We start from the raw sequence: 20,364 nt of genomic DNA, 5'->3' as shown, positions 1-20,364 counted from the left end.
ATGGATGTGTTTTGATACATGTCAGAGATAGCTTAGCCGCGCTAGACCCAGCTCTGAAGACGCAAGGGTTTAGGAACTCTCGACAGGGAGGGAGGCGGGCTAAAAGGTTGTCTTTCAAATCACTCTGCAGCAATTAGTATACAACCAATCAGTGCAACGAATAGGCTGATGTAGTTCCGAGAGCGCCGGAAATCAGAGGATGCGGGAGTTCGGTGAAGCCTTATTTATCTTTCTTATCTTATCCTTTGTTTATCTTTCAAGTTGAATTTTAGCTTCAAATCTTTAAGGGCTGTGGCCAAAGCTGAGGCGAAAGATAACTGTTTGTTGTGCGCAGCCATCTTCTTGTCTATCCTTGTTTCTATGGTTGTTTCCGGTTGTTTCTGTCAGAATCGTCGCACCTCTGTCGTCACTTAGTTACGCCCGCCTTCTGACTCTACACTTCATGGTGATTCGTCGGCCAGTTTTAGGAGCATCCAACCTCGAGGCTTATGGAGGGTAACTAGACCCACCCTGGCAGAGAATTAAATTTGTTGCCGTGGGTTGTCTAGCACGGCTAGGCTATGTCAGAGATGGATCTTGATCAAGTACAGACCACAATCTAACCACAAAGAAAGGACGAGAAGTCATGATTACTAAGAGTTTGAGGTCACTGCACAACAGGTGAGTTAGAGAGAGAGATGCACTTCCTTTTGAAATGCAACAAAAACAGTGATATAGAAGAGGATTACTTATAACATTTGGGCTTGTTAAATCCAAAGTTCAGGGAACTAGATGACCATTAAACTCTGTTTGGAGAGGGACACCCAGCAACATTATGAGACTGTATGACACAATCTGAGGGACAAATAATTAAAACATCACTGAACATGACAAGAGAGAGTTTATTTGCTGACTTTAATATATGCCTTTTCCCATTTTTAAGGCATGTTTTTCTCGTGTTGTTATTCCTCACCCTTATGGAACACTCACTTTGCATATCTCTACCTTTACTATATGAGCATGGGACATAAAATCTCTTGAATCTTTTTATCCACCACTTTTGAGCTGATCACTACTTGACTGAAAACTGGCACAATCCTATAAATAACCTTTGAGGGAATATTGACTGAGTTTTCCTAGAGCGGGAGTCTTGATTACAGTTTTCCTGCTCATATACTTTTAATGCCAGCTGGCTTTACTTTGTAACTCGAAAACATTTTGTGCACACTATTCTTTTTGACACTAGTTTCCACTGAATATAAAACCCAAACCACTTAGATGTGATCATCCCGTGACAATGGCTTTGTGTTTAAAAACACTAACCCACCCAGACATACACACGACTCATTGCGAGCTACTGTCCTTGAGAGGATGAATAATGTCCAAGCATTACACTAGCATATTTTTAGTCCACATCCTCTCTTTCTGCTCAAGCCTCGGTTTTCGAAATAACCATATGCTGTTTAAAATGAGAGAGTCAAAGCAAAACGTAAACCTGAATTTTTCCATTTTTAAGGAATGTTTTTTCCAACATCTTGTTGTTATTGCATAGACTTGTGAAACAGTCATTTTGTATTTCGATTGCATATCAATTATGTGAGTATATATATGTAAAAATACACAATTTGTACTAAATGTCCCACATCTGTCCATCTTCACTTTGACTTATTTATTTTTTATTTTAAAGAGGTGAATATTACGTTAATCATGTGTGAAATCAGAGGTCGCAGGAAACGTTATTTTTAAAGTGAAAAATACTTAAAGAGGGTTGGGGTGTTGTCCATTTTTGTGTCCTTTTCTTCCAGCAATCTATCAATGTTTAAAGTGCCATAACTTGAGGAATAATGAAGCTAAAGTCCTGAAATTTCAGAGGCTCAATGATATGTACACACGGTTTTCAATGGTACAATTATAAAGTGTTACGGTTGGTGGAATATCGGACATTTTTGGCCAAATTTGCACCATTATATAAGTGGACAGAAACATGCACAGAAACGACAAATCAGACAAATATGAGATGGTCAGATGAGAACCGCCAGTTTATTGGTAAATTTACTGAAATAGATAGATAGATAGATAGATAGATAGATAGATAGATAGATAGATAGATAGATAGATAGATGCTGGTCGAAGGAGCCTAAGATGCCGGTATTTGCAGAAATGAATGTACAACAATTGTTATTTACAATAAGGTGCAAGTCGGTGGCATTTACAATAAATAAGCGTTATGAGAATACACAATTCAATAAAACAGAGTAATAAAGTACACAGTGCAATGTGAAAACTAGATCTAAAGTGTACATAGGAGGGGTGTGGTGCATAGGTCCTGGTGGTTCAGGGTAATTGCTTATTGCACAGCTGAACTAAGTCACAGGAATGTAGCAGCCAACCAATCAGGCCATGAGCCACTGCTCCTGACCAAGGTGATGGTTGTGGGTACAAAGGATCTCCTGAATCTGAATCATCGAATATGTATTTTTCCAAGAGACAAAAAAAAGCATCTGCAACGTGTATCCAGATAGTAAAAGTAAACGAGGTTCTTCCTCAGTGATGATTTGAGTGCAGTCACTCTGTGAACATGCAGGGAAACAGGATTGTGTGTTGCCAGTTGGGACAACATTACCCAGAGTACAGTGCGCGTCAAAGCCGCCGCACCTTCGCCGGGTGGAGCTTGTGAACGTGGGAACGTTTGTGGGCTGCTGCTGCTTGTTAGAGTGAAAATTGCTTGACAGGGAGGTGAGGCGACCTGTGCACAGGGGCTGACAGGAGAAGTTAGTTTTCGCCGTGTCGGTGGGCAGTTTTCGGGTCAGCGGGGGAGCAGAGCTGAGAACGACAAATGATTTGTGTGAGTCTAAGCAACAGGGCACAGAGCGAAATGTCAGGGACTGTTAGAGCCTTGAGCAACGGGAAGCGCGACTAGTACACCGCAACGCGGAAAATATTCAGGGGAGAGAGAATGCGAATGGTGCGAAGAGACCGAAATCAAAGAGAATGGAAACGATGTAGCGTCGCTGCGGCATTTCATATAGCTAGAACTAACGTTAGAGTAGAGAATAGATAGCTAAGGAGCTAGCTCGTTAACTAACATACATGTAAAGTTATTCCCCGGAGAAGCTGAAGCAGAGCCCGGAGGCGTCTGTTGAATCAGAGGAGTTCATCAGTGTTGAAAAATCAAAGAAGACAGATAAGAAGATGCTGCGGAGAAGGCTGAACCGCTTGGTATGTGTGCCTGGCATCAACACCACACACACACGCACACATTGTTAGCTTATGACATCCAGCTGCTCCTGCTAGCGCTCTGACGGCTGTGACTCTGCCCTGAAGAATCCACCGTGGAGCTGGCAGAGCCGTTAACTAACCCCCCCCCCTTGGCATCTTCGCTGTAAATGCGTTGAGAAACTACCCAGTTTACGGCAAACTTGTTACTTCACACCGACAGACTACACCAAACAGCTGTTGGCTCACTTCTGGGCTCTGGGTAGTCAGACACTTAGCTAACTGCTAGGTAAGTTCTTACCAGCCAGGAAGTCACGACAGTTGTACGTTGATGTTAGCTGAACTGCACTTAGAACTCACACGTGGGAATTATTAGAACACACTGGTGATTTCCACCTTGTAAACTCACCCCACAGTGGAAACATTGTGCCATCTCTACAGTCTGTGAAAAAGACTAAATTAACTACCTGTTCTCAGAGATGTATGCTGCTGCTTTTCTCTGGGGCCTCCGATGCTAAAAATATACACTCAATTATAAGCCATAAAGACATCCATCAACCGACTTGTTTCCCTGTGTGCCTTTGATGGTTTGCCCCAGTTGAAACAGCGAGTCGAACAGTTGATTGATTTGACAAACGATTTTTTCAGGTACTTAACAGAAGTGTTTAAAAGTTATGTAACAAAGTGCTGCTTCTTAAAGCAAGTTGATTCATTAAGCATGTTTTAAAACAGCATGGGGCTGACTGAAGTGATGCACATGTTGTTAAAAAGGCAACAGCAGACACACATGCAGAAAAGCAAGACAGAAAACTGTTTAAAACTTGCAGAATTAACAAATGTGAAATGCGGAACAACTTGCAAGATGTTTTTCTAAATGGAAATAAATATAAAATGCTAAAATAGGAGCACCACCAAGAGCAACAAAAAGGCTTTAAAACAAGTGTGCCTTGAGATTATTCTTACAAATGCCAGTGGAGGAGGAATGTTTGATTGGAGGAGGAAGGCTTATCCAAAGTTTAAGAGCAGCCATCGCAAAGGCACAATCTCCTTTACCCACCAGCCTGCATCGTGGAACATTTTTTCTGGATCTGAGAGGCCTTGACGTAGAGTCGCAGCAGAGAAGTTCTAAACTGTATCAGCTGCCAACCCCATGCAGGGCTTAATAAACAAATATAGAAACCTTAAAGTAAAGTCTGTGTTTAACAGGAAGTCAATGCAGAGATGTAAGATTTAATGCTCGCTTCGTTTTGGTATTTTTTTTAAATAATTTGAAATAGAATGTGTCTGTATTTTGCACCATTGTTCCTAAAAGACATTTGAAGATGAAAAGTGAGCAGATGAATCAATATTGATAATAGTTATCATTCATTCCTACCTAGCATGCATAATACTGCTGCTGAAGTACTATTTTTTTTTGTTTGTCCATCAAATTGGTTAAGTGTCAGAAGTTGGAATTGTGCCATCTTGAATTGCTTTGACATCATATTTCACATTTGGTCAATTTAATGCTGACCCTTTTAAAGTGCATCCATTGGTTTCATTGCCCTTCTCATGCGTTAATCATGAGTGAGCTGCTGGAGAGTGGAGTAACCATCTGCAAGGGCAGGTTTATAAATGCTAAACCGCCTTTACTGCCTCTTTATCCCCCCTTATGCACCAGTAACCTGTTGTCACCGCTGAGCTGAATCCCCCACACGCTATGTGAGCAGTATAGATACCGACAGTGAATAAGGAGAAGCAATATAATAATTATAGTGCCTGACCCTCCTCCTGGCCTCTCTCTAAGTGTTGCCAGGTCAGCTGGTTTTCCTGCTTCTGGAGAGGATTGCTGCTGTAATTTCTCTTCAGTGTGAGCTGTAAATAATATTTTGTGCAGAGCAGCCAGCCACACTGTCACTGATGCACACAGTGCCGTTATCACAGTCTCTGGCTCTCTGCCTCCTGATTCACACCACCCTCCCCTTGCCCACGGGAGGTACACGTGCATCATGAGGAGGGAGAAAGATGGAGAGCGGGAGAGTGACTGCTCATACCAAAAGGCACAGTGGAAGCCTCATGTGTCTCACTTGACTCTCCCACTATGATGCGCTGTGCCACTAAACCCTTTGGAAAATCATTAAAGATGGCTGTGGGAGCGAGTGGGATAGGGCTTTTCATCGGGGGAAGCTCCAGAGGTTGTAATGCTCTTGACAGGAATGCAAAATCACACAGTTGCCTTTGATGTTCGTTCAAGCCCTTGAAGGCAGCAGTGTGATCTGTGAGAGGTGGAGCCTGGCGGAAATGTGATAGTATTCATTGTGGGAGCCCCTGCCTTGAGTGTGAGGAGAACAGCACAGGCACATGAAAACGCCATCGCCCAGGCAGTACCTCGCTATATTTTTTTTTTTTGCACCATGGTAACTCGTAGATCTCCTCCTACTCACCCGCTCAGTTAAAATCACACGTGAAGTTTCTGCTTTTATATTTGGACTCTGTTATAATACGTTTGCAAATACTCTGTGTGCTCAGGGTTGAATACATGCAGGCTCCTGTAAAGTAGTCCAGCCTTGTTTATACAAGTTCGAGGATGTAAACTCTGCAGGTGCTTTTACTCTGCGCATAAAGCCAGGAAGTGGCCGCATGGACATAAACAGAATCCCTTTGTGTTCCGATTCTACAACAAACAAACTTTGTGCTAAAATATTTTGTCATTTAATTGATTGATTGAACACCAAGTATTCTGGAAATCAGTTAATCATTTAAATCCATTTTTCGAGAAGAACGCCAAACATTCTCTTGTTCCAGCCGTTCAGTTGTGAAGATTTGCAGACTTTTAGAGTTGGATGGTCGCGAACTGAATGTCTTTGCAATTTTATTCTGATATTTTACATACAAAATGATTAAGCAAGAAAATATTTGCTTAGATTAAGTGATGATGAAAACAAACCTTAGCTGCTGGTGTAGAGATTTTGTGGGTTTTTCGATGTGGCTTAGATTCTTATTTGAAAGCAGCTCAAGGGATACCATGTGACATTTGTGGAATTTAACTCTCTCTCTCCTGCAAATTCAGTTGCGTTTCAAGGCTTGCATAATGAAGCCACAGCTCCGTCTCTCCTCGGTGTTTTCCATCCTGCTGCAGGCTGATACAGCGAGGCCTGCCTGCTTCAGCTCTGTCTCTACTTGACTGTGACCCATGCACTAGTAAACAGGCCCTTACCTGGCGGGAGACGTTATGTGTGAGGGGGTTTGAGGGATTGCATGTCAAATGCGTTTGGAAAGCCTCAGGGCTCTGCAAACCTGTTTCTCAGATCAGCCAAGAGCACCCACAGGTCTGGGATGTAAACACAAACCTCTGTGCATGGACCAACACGAGTAGGGTAAGGCAGTGTTGACATGCACACAATCAACACGTCTACGTAATTGGGTAATTTTGTACCAACATATTTTGCCGATGCAAAGACGCTAGCTTAAAGATATTCCCACTCTTCCCAATGAAAGTTAATATTTTGTTCAGTAATAAAAGATGGTGTTTTTGACCTGCTGTCGTACATTTAATCACAATGACGTGCAAGCAGTGGGTTAATTATCCTTATGAATATGCAGCGTTCTAAGCATTTAGTAATTTCAAACACGCCTCATACTTTTTCATTACTGTAATTCGCTGCATCTCATCCTGCTTCAGAATGCTTCAGTTCTATTTCTCATGTCTTTTGCTTTTACGTGCTCACATCTGTTAGTAGCACCTGTTGAAAACATATGAGGGGATTTCAGCGACTAATGAGATACAAGAGCTGCTTCACAAACAGACCTGTCACTCCTGTGCGAGCAGTTTAGGGTAACAGTGCATCTGAAGGCCACGGACAATACAAGGCATGTAGAGTCGTTTGATTCACCGGGCCTGTTTGATTAGGAGAGATGCGCATCGATTAGGCCTGTGCTCACTTTTGCCGCCATTAGTCTTGCTATCGTGAGCTGGCTGGTGAACAGAATTGCTTACTCCGATTTCTTTCTCTTCCTGCCTCTCTCCGTCTGGCCTCCTGCGCTCTGCCCAGTAATAGAAACACAGCCAAAGGAGCTCATCTGCAACACACAGCGGGATAATAAATATATTTAGTGTGGGGAGGGAGGTAGTGTGAAGGAATAAACGGCAGGCTTTATATAGTAGTGGGCTGATGAAATATAGTGGGGGAGACGGGTAAGCCCTGCGTGACTCAAACCCGAGAAACTGGACTGAAACCAGGGGGTGGACCTGTCGCCTCTTTGCACCTCTCCATCTCGTTCTCCACCCCGCCTAATGGACGGACTTTTTCAGCCTTTCTGTGGTGCGTAACATTGGAGTGGGCGATTCAGGATGGATACAAGTGGACTATGAATGGCTTTTTGTGGCAATTTTCCACCTCCTTTTAAAAGCTAGATTGAATTCTCAGTTTGTACCTCTAAATAATTGAGGTAGCTTCATTTATTTTGAATTCTCCTCACATTGCTCCTCCCTTTCCTGACCCACGTATCCTCGCATAGCTAGTGGCACTCAAAATGCATCCTCATCATCCATATATGTATAAAGGCTCATCCGGAGATTTTCTGTGCCATGCTCCAGCTCTAGCGTTACTCAGAGAGCATTCGCAGTGAGATGTGAAGGGAATGCTGAGATGTGTGTGTGTGTGTTTGTGTTGCGTGTGTTTTTTTTTTTTGTTTTTTTTGTCTGTGTCTGTCTCATTCCATCTGAGCACGGAGGAAGGGGGAGAGACGTCAGCATCTGTGATGTTTCATCATCCCGGTTTTTCATCGTCACCTGAAATGATAGGGTACTCGCTGACACAGAGAAAGAGGAACAGCGTGTGAGGATTTAACGAGTGCTGGAAGAAATACGAACATGCCCCCTCCTACATGCCCAACACCTAGGTTAAGCAACAGCCTACAATGATTATCTCCACCGCAAACTCCCAGCAAGGCAGGCGATGTTGCTCAGTGACAGGGAGGAAAAATTACTCCTTGTAATGTGGTCACACAGTTCAGTGGGAGGAAATGCTCGGTGAGAAGACCAAAATCAACCATGGCCTCGAAGCAGAGGAAGGAAAGAGACACATTGATTTTTGTCATTAGTCTTGTTGCCCTCCTATGCAGTGTCTAAGGATAATTAATCGAATAGCAATTAGAGCCAGTGTAGCCTGGTACATTATTAAAGATAATGTCATCAGTAGGGCTGTAGCTGAGATCGAGATTTTTAAAGCTAGTCAGCATGAGGATGTACAGTAAATGCCTTTTTGTCAGTATTGCATGGCTCTCTGCCAAATGTGGTGGTGGGGGCAAAGAAAACTATTGTAGTGTTGTGCAGTTTGGGTAAGCTACAACCCATACTTGACATGGAAAATGCAGCTGAAACAAGCACCTTCTTCTAAGTAGCTGCATCTGGTGATTTGTTTCACACACGCATGCAAACAAGAGTGCAGAGAGTATGTACGCTTGGCTGGAAAAACCATACTCCATTTAAGGCTACACTACTTTAAATTCTCTTTAATTATAGATTAAAGTGTGACTAGGCTGCAGCTCAAAATGTCCTCACATCTCCTGGCCTTAAAACACAAAGTCTAGAGGTTTTCTCCATAAGAACCCTAGAAACGAATGCACTTTTGTCTTTCTCCTGAGGACTTGGTGAGCTCACTGGTCCAAAGTAAAGTATTTATGGGGACAAAGTTCATACTACAGAGGGCGGACTAACTTATAATCTTAAACAAAAGCCTTGGTAAATAATACTTTAGGTCTGTGAAGTGGTTAAAAGATAACTTGCCTGGTGGATGAAAAACTTACTGTTAGGTTTGCTTTGTGAAGTTTAGACAATTTGCACGTGGTCTGTGTAGTCTTTTTAAGGTTTGATTCGGAGGAACAGCAGTGACGTACATGACTGACCACAGACCTTTGTCAGCATTGTGTTGCATGCTTACACATTTCCTGTTTATCTTTGACCATTTATTGTGTTACAAAACACTCTTTAACACTTTCCTTGTCAGACATTAGCTGAGGCGGACTCTCCACTATGGTTAGAGGCTTCTCTCCCAAGTATTGCATATTTGAATTTTTTTTTCCTTTTTTTAAAAAAATTTTAAATGGGCAAAACCAATGAATTCCTCTTTCTCAGTCTGAGGAAAAGCTTTAGTCTTACAGGCCACCTGTTACGTAGTCACGAAATGTCTGTGGTTTTTCAACGTTTCAAAAGTTGCTTTAAGATCGTAAGTGTTGCAAAAATAGTTGATCCAATATCTGTCTGTAGCTTTTTGAGGCGACCGAATGATTGAGGAAGCAGCTCCCAGTGCGAGGTCTAGATGAATTTCCCCTCCTCCCCATTGTCGAGGGACAGTGTAATGTAGGCCAGTACCAGCCCATGGTACAGTACACTCTGTGTCTCCTACAGCTGCAGGGATGCTCGTAGAACAATGAGCCTTTGCCTATCCACAACAGCTCCTTAGGATCAGCCCTCAGTTCAAGTTGGACCATTATTACTCTGTGGGGCTATTCACCACTGTGTGCACACAGCGGACAGAGGAGAGAGTAACCTCTGATGTGGGGTCTTAATACTATGCCATAAGCCAAGTGCTGGTGAATCCGTTATGGAGGTAACTCCTATTACAGTGTCATTATAGAGTATTGTCTCTGCTTTTTATTGATTTGGCAGCCGATTGTGTAATACTGTTGTTGACTAACATTAATGTGGATTTTTTTTTGAGAGAGAAGCTCTGTTAACTAAATTGCAGTATGTTGAGGTCTGTTGCATTGTTCCTAAATCCGCTCGGCTGTCGAATAGTCTTAGAAGCTTTTTATAGCTTTGGTTGCTTTATTGTCATGTTACGTACTCTGAACTTTCTGCTTATAAAATAGATAGTGCTATACAATTTGATTTGATCTTCCATAGCAGATGGAAATCAAGGCAATAGTGAACTTTAACAGTTGATCTTAGAATTCTTTTCCTGCCATCGAAAAATAGTTCACAACATTTGTTGTATACTCTAGTTGAACTCTCATCCCTCCTGGGAATCTATCTTAACCTAAACAGATTTTTATTTATTTTAAACTTTATTTCATATGTGAACTTTGTTTAGGCCTGCTTGCTTTCTCTTTTGAAAGACCCAGGCTCCCATCAACATTTTTTTTGTTTGTTTTTTTATTGTAGTGATTTTCCATTCATTAAGCACAGGAAGAAAGCTATAAAGCTTTGTAACAATACAAATATGATATATGGTATAAAATAGCTTAGAACTACTAGTACTACTATTACAGTGATGATAAAAAAAATTGGTGTTTTAGGAGCTGATTATAATGCACTTATGAACAAAACTTGAAGATTAATCGACAGAAAACAAGAATGCCAGAGGTGTTTTTAAGGATGCGCCAATCAGGATTTTTGGGGCCGCTCATCTGGAAGCTGTATCGGTCCAGACTAATCACTGATCACAGGGTTTCTTCAAAGCCTTCAATTCATCATATCACATAATATATGTATTCAACTGATGCAGTTAAGTTAGGAGTTCTCTTAGAGACATAATTTAAAAATAGAGCCTACGCTTGTTTATGGGGAACACCTTGGGGCCTAAAAAAATAGATCTTTCATGTGCAATAAAATAAAAAAAAGTTTTAAACTAGATAGGATCACAACACCGGACCTTTAACAATTATCTTCAACTTTAGACTATAAAAAGTGCAACAAAAATGACTATAGTGACTATAGCTCTCCTGTGCATTTATAGAACATAGTGGAACACAGGCAAGAAACAAACAAAAAACAAAACAAAAATCAAGCTTGTACCTCTCCATCTGTATCCATTTTTATCATTAGCATTTATAGGAGATACCAAAGTAGCAATAAAGTGCACAGCAAGGAAGGTGAAACAAAAAAAACACCAACAGCTAAGTGAGTGGGGATTGAGTTGCTTAATGGTCACACTCTCTCTCTGCCGTATTGCTTTTAAAAGTCCTCATCTTCCTTTATGTGACCAACCACTTAAATGTCTGATGAGGTTTGTGGTGTCGAAATGTTTAATTTGCATTCCTCCACGAAGGACTTCCCTAAAACACATTAGCAAACAGACACCTGGTTAAACTGCCAGAATGGGGAAGTCACTGAAACTATGTTGTCTACATGCAGAGAAATGTTTTGTTTTAGTTTGTGTCATCTGATTGGCCTTTTGTAGACACAGCCGTTTAGAATGGATATTCGATAATTACCAAGATTGCATAGACAAATTCTGTACAAATATGCAGGAAAAACTAAAGAGTTATGACAACAAAAATATCAAAGTTTCACTCTAACCTGAAGATATTATATATAGAATAGTGTTATTTCATCCTACTAAACAGCAAGTGTCAGTTTTATTTTTGAGTTAAAAAGGATGTAGTCGATGTCCATTAGACTTTAATGTAACTGAGGAGCTTTGTGCTGAAATTAGACAAATTAGCCCATCTAAGATAGCTTCATTAAGAGCTTATTTGCTGCGCAGGAAATGCAACAAAGAGATGAGTACTTCTGAACGTCATTGTAGTGACATAGCTTTAATTTTGGTTTGATGTCAATGTGTCTTTGTGCTATATTTTCCTCAAAAGATAATGTAGCCCTTGTAAATTCTCTGCAGCCGAGGCAATGAGCACTTGGATGTGTAATCAAAACTGAGAGAGTTACAATTAGTGAGACAGAGTGAGCATGCTGGAATAGAACAGGCAAGTGGGCTGACAAGAATGAGAGAGAGGGATAAAATGAAAGAGAGGCAAGTGCCAGATAGAGTACTGCAGTGACTAACGGCGTTGACTCAACACATGCATCTCTCCCCTTGCGTTCAAACATTCATCACTCAACTCAAACATTCGCTCAGCTCTGCTCAGTCTGCCATAATAGCAACTTTATGCTGCCGATAGGCCATTTTTACTGTTGTCATTAGCATTTCTTCACACAGTTTACTGGAGGTGATGCATTTGCACTGGGGTTTATTCACTGCATTGCTCTCAGAATACGATTTGATGCTTATGCTTCTATTTTTTTTAATCCAATGTATTACATCTTCTCTTGGGACTTTCACTTACATAATTTCTCTTATGTGCAGTGAAAGTAAGAACTTCTAACAGGTACCACATTAAATGGCAGATAAGCTGGAAATGCAATGAACCCACCCGTCCTCATCATAAAACCTGACTAGATAAGGTGCAGCTAGAGCAGATCTTGTATGTTGTCAAAAGACTGAGTCACTCACTCACACACGGCACACTCGTCTCATTTACAAGTTCAGCTACATGAGGAATAAGATTGTGTGGAGCTCAGCTACATTGGGTATTAAGGTCAAATGGGTACACAGGTTTAACAATGAAGCTGTCATTCTCAGTGTAGTGCAGTTTGTTAGAAGTACACGTGCAGGGTATAAAGAAGTACAAGCACCGGTCCCCAGTGCTCTCTCGTCTTTGCACAGCTCCCTCACACCTCATTAAATGTGTTTAAGTAGATTTTCTGAGTGGATTTTTTTGAGGCTTAATGGCACAGCTCCTGCGTTCTGCACCGGGAGAGCTTAGTGTTTTTGTCCCCCTGTACACACAGTTAGAAAACCGCAAAAGCCGACTGATCAGAACAAAGCTGAACCTGCTGTATTTTTGGGGGCTTACTTTTTTCAATTTGCTTCAGCACAATTGTACGAAAAAGTTACAGCATCGATTTTGTTTGACCACAAAATCTATTTGTGTCAGGGTAAATAACACTCAGTGTACCATTGTCACACTTGCTGTCTCCAGTTTTTTTTTTTTATTTGCTTCTACACACCATTGTGTCATCTCTGGGCCTTGTCTGGAGATGCACTCATGTAAGACAGCGAAGCCATTCCTCAGTTAAATCTTGACGCCAAGCTTAACAACAAAAGATTCAAGCATCAGAGCATGCTTTGCTATCCAGAGCACTCCTTAGAGCCAGATCCACTTATGGTATTCTCTCTGACAGACTTGCAGGCCGTAAATGGTAATGTGTTTATGTCAGAGAAAGAGCTGTGTCTAAGAAAACTGGATCTGTTGTTTTGTCCCTGTGTGATTCGCGTCACCTGGGGGTTGTGCGTAGTTGCATTTCCACTGCAGAAACTTCATGCAGAGAAGAGGAACTTTTTCAGGAACTCATTTCTCCCATCTTTGACTCCACTGGAAGAGCTGGATTCTAGATAAATATCTTAGGAGATAGTTTTACTCCCCCCAAAAATGCCAGCTCAGTGGGTCGTATTCCTTGAGGATTCAGGATTGGCAGGCAATGAGAAAATTGTCAGATAAAATTGTCTTATGAAAAAGCCTTAGATGCAAACTGCCTTTACAAAAAACAACAAAGATGTAAAGTTCCATGAACGAACCCCAAGTATGCTCCTTTCCTGGCTCAAAACAGCATGTCATACCTTGGTAGTAGAGCTGCTTTGCCCCCTTTGGGTCTCTTGTGGCTGCTGTGCGGGTCTCCAGAGCTGTGCTAGCCTGGTCCCTTCCTTAACTCCGTCTGTATCCGCAGGCCTTCCCTGGTGAAGGCTGCAATGGGGATCTGCAGTTGCTCTTGTGAGATGGGATTCGCAATCTTAAAACACCCACGAGCTTGTCTCTGTACCTCTTGCACCTGAGCGTAGCGAACGGCTGATGAATTTGAGGGTGGGGTGTGAGCGAGGAGGCCGGTGCAGGGTCTTTATCCAGCAATGCCCATTTCAGGCCAGCCATTTAGGACTTCAGTCATCCTGCAGCTTTGCCTTGATTGCCCTCTGTGCGCATCATTTACTTTTTATTATTAAATATGTATGAAAGTCTGATCACTTATTTGTTCTTTATTTTTATAGGAATAACATTTTTATATGCCTGTCTTGAATTGTTGAGCTAATAGTTATTATTGTTGTACCTTGTTAAACAGGTAAAAGTGGTTGAATTCAGAGAAAGGTGGTTAGCGTTATAAAATAACACTGTTTCCTCCAGGCCTTCATTAAATTAATGATTAAAAATATCAACGATTGTCTTAAGTGGCTGATATAAAACATTTTATTATGATAGACTTTTCAGTTATAGTGCTTAGCCCTAGTTCAGACACGTTTGGGGTTGGGTTTGCAGAGTTGAACAACCCTTTTGTCAAATACTGCCAATGTTTTCTGCAAGATTTTTCACTTGGAGTTTGTTGCTGACAGTAATCAAAATAAAGCAGCCTGCAACTTGTATCCCTGGAAAAATTACTGGATATTAGTTAGCTTTTGATGATATGTCATCAACCCCAAAGAAGTTAAAATTCAAGTGGCTTCCCACTGAACAGGAGAACTGAAAGAGGCCTCTTGGACAGGTTTTGATTTTAAAGAATAAAAACAGCAAGTCCAGTCTTTCTAGTATGCTGCTTGTATGGCAGGACACAGGGCTCTTGATTTAGAACCTGAAGACTGTTCTGTGTTGAGGTTGCGTATTATTTCCTGCATGGGTGTTCCCTGTGTTCTTGAGCATATTTGGATTGTCCACAGACTTCCAATATAGGTTGTTAACCAACTGAAATCGTTCATCTTTATGTGGATTGTTTTCTCTATCAGTATTGTGATTGAATGAGCACTTCACCTCGGTGTACACTGTCGCTCGCCTGTCAGCTAGATGTTGGATGAATGGATGATAGTTGTATGAGTTCCATAAATGCCTTATGACATAAATTATGCAAGTAGTCCTGGTAGGAATCTGACTACAGCAGGTTCTCTTACACCACTACATCTGGCCTGTTTTTGACTTGGTTGTGTCACTAGTTCACCAACAGATTAAGTTTCAGCTGTTTTGATAATTTATGTAGTCTTGTTTTTTTTGTTTTAAATTTATTGACCTCCCTTACATATATAGCAGTAATATAGTGCAGACTGCTGCGAAAGAAATGGCCACAGTTGAATCAGCATCTCTCTGATACAGTGCCAAATACATTAAAAATGCATGTAAAATTATCATTTAAAAAGGTGTGAGTGATGTTGATGAAAGTTACTGTTGTGATGGATTGTAATACAACGAATAGAGCTTTGTAATTTTCTGGTTACTCAGTGTGTTTTTTGTTCCGCTAACAGCATGCAGACTGTGACAAAACAGGATAGTCACTGAATAGTGAGATGGTGTGACAGGACGCAGTGTCATCAGACCAGAGTCATCGTTGGGACTTTGGCAGTAGCTGAATGCAGTCTTACATTCCCCCTGCTCACACTGGAGCACCTTTCCTCCCTGTCCCAGCCTGTGCTCATTTTACAATGTGTACATAATTTAATTTGGAGCATAATTTAATGTAAAGTTTCAGCCTCACTCAGTTCCCTAATGCACCATTTATTTTTGACTAAGCAATTACGTCTTCTGGATGTTTGCTTTATTGATCTTCATTCATGTTTTGTAGCTGATGCTTTTTCATCAAGGATGAATTTAACATTTTATATTGACATACTGGCGCTTGACTCTTTGCTTTACTTACTAACATCATTGGCATCGAATGGCTTTTTTTTGACCTTTGACAATGAGGTAAAGATAATGCAATCAGTTCTATTTTTCCTTACATTAGCGTTTCTTGTATGGCCTTTAGCGCTGTAGTTTGGAGATGAGCATTGCAATCACGTAACTGCTCAAAAATGAAGTGGGCCTCATCATCTGACCCTCATTATATTTTACAGTGAATCCACCTCTAAATCAATGGCCATTCAATAGTTCCGCTTTTATCTTAAGGACCCCAGGGCATTGACTGCTTTCTCATTTTATATAGAATTATTTTACTCATCTTCAGCATACATTATGTGTATGTAGGTGCCAGTGTTTTCTTTTGAATATCTCCACTGTGGGCTACGGCTTGCTTGTGTAGGTTGTTATACAGCTGTTGAGCAGCAATGTTGGTTTATTCTACATACAGTGTATAGATGGTCCACTTGATAGGCCTGTGACCTTGAAGCAGTGTGCCTTAGCACAACTCTTGCGCATAATCAGGCCTAAAGAAATGGGCACAAGTGAAAGATTGGCACCAGCAGATGCTTGCCAACTAATACTGTTGCCTTTGTGACCTGTAGCCGTAAAATACAAGCCAGAGCCCTTCACGTGTACTTTGACTTAAAGCTAATTTGGTTTGTAGATCGTGTCCTAATGCTTTGTCTGCACAGCCCTTTGTACATGATTGCCTCTGTTGGTCCTACATTACCTACTGTTACATTGGTTGTTCACAGGATTGTTTATCTGGAAAGCCTCTATTACATTTTTTTTTCTCAGAGCACACAGAAGAGGGCTAACTTCCAGCATCACTGCATCTGATTCAAATAAATGAACAAGCGTGGTCCATTGGGATGTTCTTGGCTTACTGCTTCAGGAGGCTGGTTGTTGTTTGATATAGAAAACCTGGATATGCTTTAGTCCTTGGATCCTGTTGCACTTCCTTTCTCTCACATTCTTTCTTCCTCCCACTCTCTGCTTCTCCCCTCATTCTCTGGCAGCCAGGTTCGTCCGGTCCTGCTGAAGCAGTGTCAGTGTGTGCTGAGCGGGTAGGGGATGGTAAAGTTGACATCCATACTGAGGTGTGAACATGGTTGCTCATGCATAAAGGAGCATTATGTAAGCCCGTTGGCTTCCTTCTCCGGTCTCAACTGGAGAGAAGATGGGCAGTATTCCAGAATTAACAATAAGAATTTGGCCATTATTTTGTGTTGTTTGACTGTTAATGAGAAGCAAATGACTGCGTAAACTGTATTCATGTAGGCTGTGTTGTTGTCCCCACATGCATAAATCAGACTTCCAAGTGTTTGAGGCTACTCTCTGATCTAACCTCTTGTCACAAACAGACTTTGGGCAGCTTGCTGCCCAGGTGGCCATAATTTATGTTTGCTGGCATTTGTCCAGGATCAGATGTTCATGGTAATCTGTCCCCTCAACCCACATGTTGCTGGTCTTTATATCAGATAAAGCAGATTCCCTGCCAGCATATCCTTAATAATTTACTGACGGCAAAAGCTGCATAGCTTGTGCTTGAACCGAAAACATAACTGCATGTCAGAAAAGTGGCTGCGATACTCACTTGGATGATGTTCTTGATTGCCAGAGGAGAAAAAAAAGAATAGATTGATTGCAACACGCATAAGCTCATTTTGCTAACACTGATTCCATTTGTCACTCTTTGTCTGTGTGATGAGTGTGATCAAGCATTTTATTATCTAATCACATTTGAAATAATGCATTCATCTTGGCTTTTCAATTAGAAAATGCCTCATCTTGTGAAAGTACACAATATAAAAAATAGATAAAAAATGATTAAATATTTCTAGACCTCATGAATATCATTCTTAAGAGCACATTGTTCAAGATGTAGTAGATGTCTAATGAATAATTGAGAGCCAACCTTTATAATCAGGCCAGTCGCAGTCTGACATCTTTCTGTTGACTGAAGTTATGGTTATAGTTTGGTTGGAAGGACAGACAGACTGAACAGCTGGCTAACATTATCCGGATTAAAAACAAATTTTTGAAAATATCATTAGCAATATAATTTCCCCTCAAAATCGGTTTGGTTTTCTGAAATGATTCCTTAAAACAGCCCCTGTTCCTGCTTTTTTTTTTTTTTTGAATAACTCTACTTTTCCTGTTAATTGCAGTTAACTGATAAATACTAATGAATGACAGACATGTCTCATGCACTTAAATGGTCAACAGCTTGTCTCTGATCAGCTATTTTACCCTTGAAAGTAGTGGGAATAGTGAGATAAGGAGCATGCTTTAGGGTAGGAAAGAAGAGGAGATTGAAGCAAATATGGGTGTAGCAGCTCTGGCTGATCCAGTATACTGGCTTTGTTGTTATCATGATCTCACAGTCTTTGTAGCTGTCCCCTCAAAGCTTTAGGATTTCTTGTGTGTGGGATGTCAGGGAGGAAATGGAGGTTTTCGAGAGACCAGTGTAGACCATATATTTTAGGCTGCATTTAGCCTTCTGAGGACACAAAAAGTGTGTTTGCATGCAGTTCTTTGAATGCACAAAATTTCCGATCAGTGACAGTGAATCATCATATTGCACTGATCTGATATATTGGCTCAACATTGACTTTGGTACTGACCCTATTAAAAAGATTCGGCATTACCCAGATATTGCTGATCTACATTAAATCCTGTTTCTTTGTCATAAAATTGTAACTTTGCAGCTTGATGCCCTTTTATCGAACACTGTAATTGTTTTTCCCCAAGCCAGAAAGAATGTTAATATATGAATGTCTGCTCTTTTTGGTGAACAGAGAAGTGTAGTTACAGTCTCGGCCTAGCACAGGGAACAATAAACCGTAGTTCTACTTGACAATTAATCACTTTGTTTTCCTCTCTGAGTTTTTGCACTTCCTTTTTTGGTTTGAGTTACACAATTGTTTTTGAGATTTACATAAGGACAGCTTAAGTTAAAACAATGACCGGACTTCTGTACTTTGTTCTGTGATCCACCCTATCTGCCTTTTATGGAAGAGGAATTCACCTCTTTTTCAGGGGAGTCCAGCATTTCTCTGGCTCCTGCGTCTGTTCCTGAGGTCTTTCCTCTGTCACATGTTGGGTTACTGTTTCCACGCGGATATGGCTGTATATACATATCTCTGCTTCCTGCATCATGAGAAAGAAGCTCAACCCGTAAATCTGACCACGGCATTTTTCCCCCACCTGCTTGCATTTATTATTTGTTTATCATCGATGAGCGACCACTTGGGAGGGAAGAAATTAAGTTATCGTGCCCACACAATCACTATTCTGGCCTGTTGACCCTTGTCATAACTTTCTTTGCCCCTTCTCTGAATTATTGGCTTGCACACAACAGTTTTCCAGTGGAGTGCTTTTCAGGTCTTTTTAATTTTCTGCTCCACAGTAGAAATCCTAATCTCCTAATTCTGAGTGAAATGTCAGCCTCATTAGACTGCATATTTTTTATAGTCAGAACAAATCTTTTGTGAGTGTAGATTTATACCCCAATAACAGTGCACCACTTTGGTTTTCATTGATCTGTTCTGCATCCCCCATGCTTTAGCTGATGTGTCAGATTTTTTTTCTTTCAAGTAATTCCTGTTCCTTGTATGATGCACATTTTAGTGGTTGTTGGATTTAATTAGACTGCTTTGATGTTTAAAATCTCCTTTAAAGTGAAGATAAAAACATGTCCTCTCTTTTCTTAATCTGTTTATCTTCATCCCCCTGCCCCCCTACATTCTCTTCTAGCTTGGGGGTGATGAGAGAAGAGTAGACAGTAGGACTATCTATGTTGGTCATCGGTCATGTCCTGCCAATGAGGCTTTCATCCCACCCAAGTTCTGTGATAACAGGATTGTGTCCTCCAAGGTAAGAAGCACACTCACACATGCATGTCAGGGCTCCAGGATGACCATATACAGGGCTTGAGACCAACTTTCTCATTTATTCACATCTCCCATCTTGTCACAGTCAAAACACATCACTTGCTAAGCATCCTCTTATCGATAGATACTAAAATTGACCAATGTTTCCTAAACGCCCCACATTGCAGGCTGTGGTAGCTGCAATGCTCAGACAGGTGTGTGACCAAAAATTGTTTTAAAAAGGCTAAAACAAGGACGTTCTAATGTCAGATTTGTCCATGATGAAACGGAAAGATTTTTTTCTCGCATTTTTAAGCGTAAATACCACAGAACAGCAAAATCATAAAAAGACTACTTTCCACTACTGTGGTTCACACATTAACTGCCTGTGTCAGAGCGACACCAAAACAGCTTTAATGACCATCATGTTCTCGCACAATGTGTCCTCTTGAAATTCTAACTTGCACACTTTCAAAAAAGGTTGCAAATGCAGCCATTTTGGTCACAGTCTGGAGCCCTGATATACCAAGATAAAATTCATATACACTAGTTTTTTTCCTCAGCTTTCCTGTGTATTATGTTTCACCTGCCTTGAGGCATTTTCTTCTGTTATTTATTACTTGGAATGCAAAATAAACCCTTGAACAGTCCTGAGCATTCCCAGGTCTCGCTTCCTCCCAGTGCCTCTTTACGCACTTGTCTTAGCTCCCAACGGAAGGCAATTATTTGTCTGTCAGGGGAGCACTGACTGTGTCAGTGAAATACATGGCTACTATTAATGTGCTGGAAGGGTGGGCAATTCGGTTGCTTCTTCTGGGCTCTGATAGACTGCCCCCCAACCCTCACTTAAGCCTTACCAATCCGTCCTGTGTCAACGGCAAGA

The 20,364-nt window shown here is 41.1% G+C and overlaps 1 protein-coding gene across 11 annotated transcripts in view; it reads left to right on the top strand.

Moving 5' to 3' along the window:
* The first annotated feature begins 2,635 nt into the window (after nucleotides 1–2,635).
* Nucleotides 2,636–20,364, top strand: part of atp11c (ATPase phospholipid transporting 11C) — a 44,864-nt gene continuing 27,135 nt past the window's right edge. For 10 of the 11 annotated variants that reach the window (XR_007944503.1, XM_022194903.2, XM_051954021.1 and 7 more), the window contains exons 1-2: nucleotides 2,636–3,198; nucleotides 19,366–19,485. Coding sequence is in view for 10 of the 11 variants with exons in the window: in XM_022194903.2 (XP_022050595.2) it covers nucleotides 3,172–3,198; nucleotides 19,366–19,485 (147 nt within the window). In the remaining variant the exon portion in view is untranslated. Of the gene's footprint in view, nucleotides 3,199–9,599; nucleotides 9,786–19,365; nucleotides 19,486–20,364 lie in introns of those variants that run through there. The other variant, XM_051954022.1, reaches the window with a different exon arrangement.

This window comes from Acanthochromis polyacanthus, chromosome 10, assembly GCF_021347895.1.
Source record: "Acanthochromis polyacanthus isolate Apoly-LR-REF ecotype Palm Island chromosome 10, KAUST_Apoly_ChrSc, whole genome shotgun sequence".
In the NCBI taxonomy this organism is placed as follows: domain Eukaryota; kingdom Metazoa; phylum Chordata; class Actinopteri; family Pomacentridae; genus Acanthochromis; species Acanthochromis polyacanthus.
The sequence above is the reverse complement of the archived record's forward strand: the minus strand, read 5'-3'. Positions and strand labels throughout refer to the sequence as shown.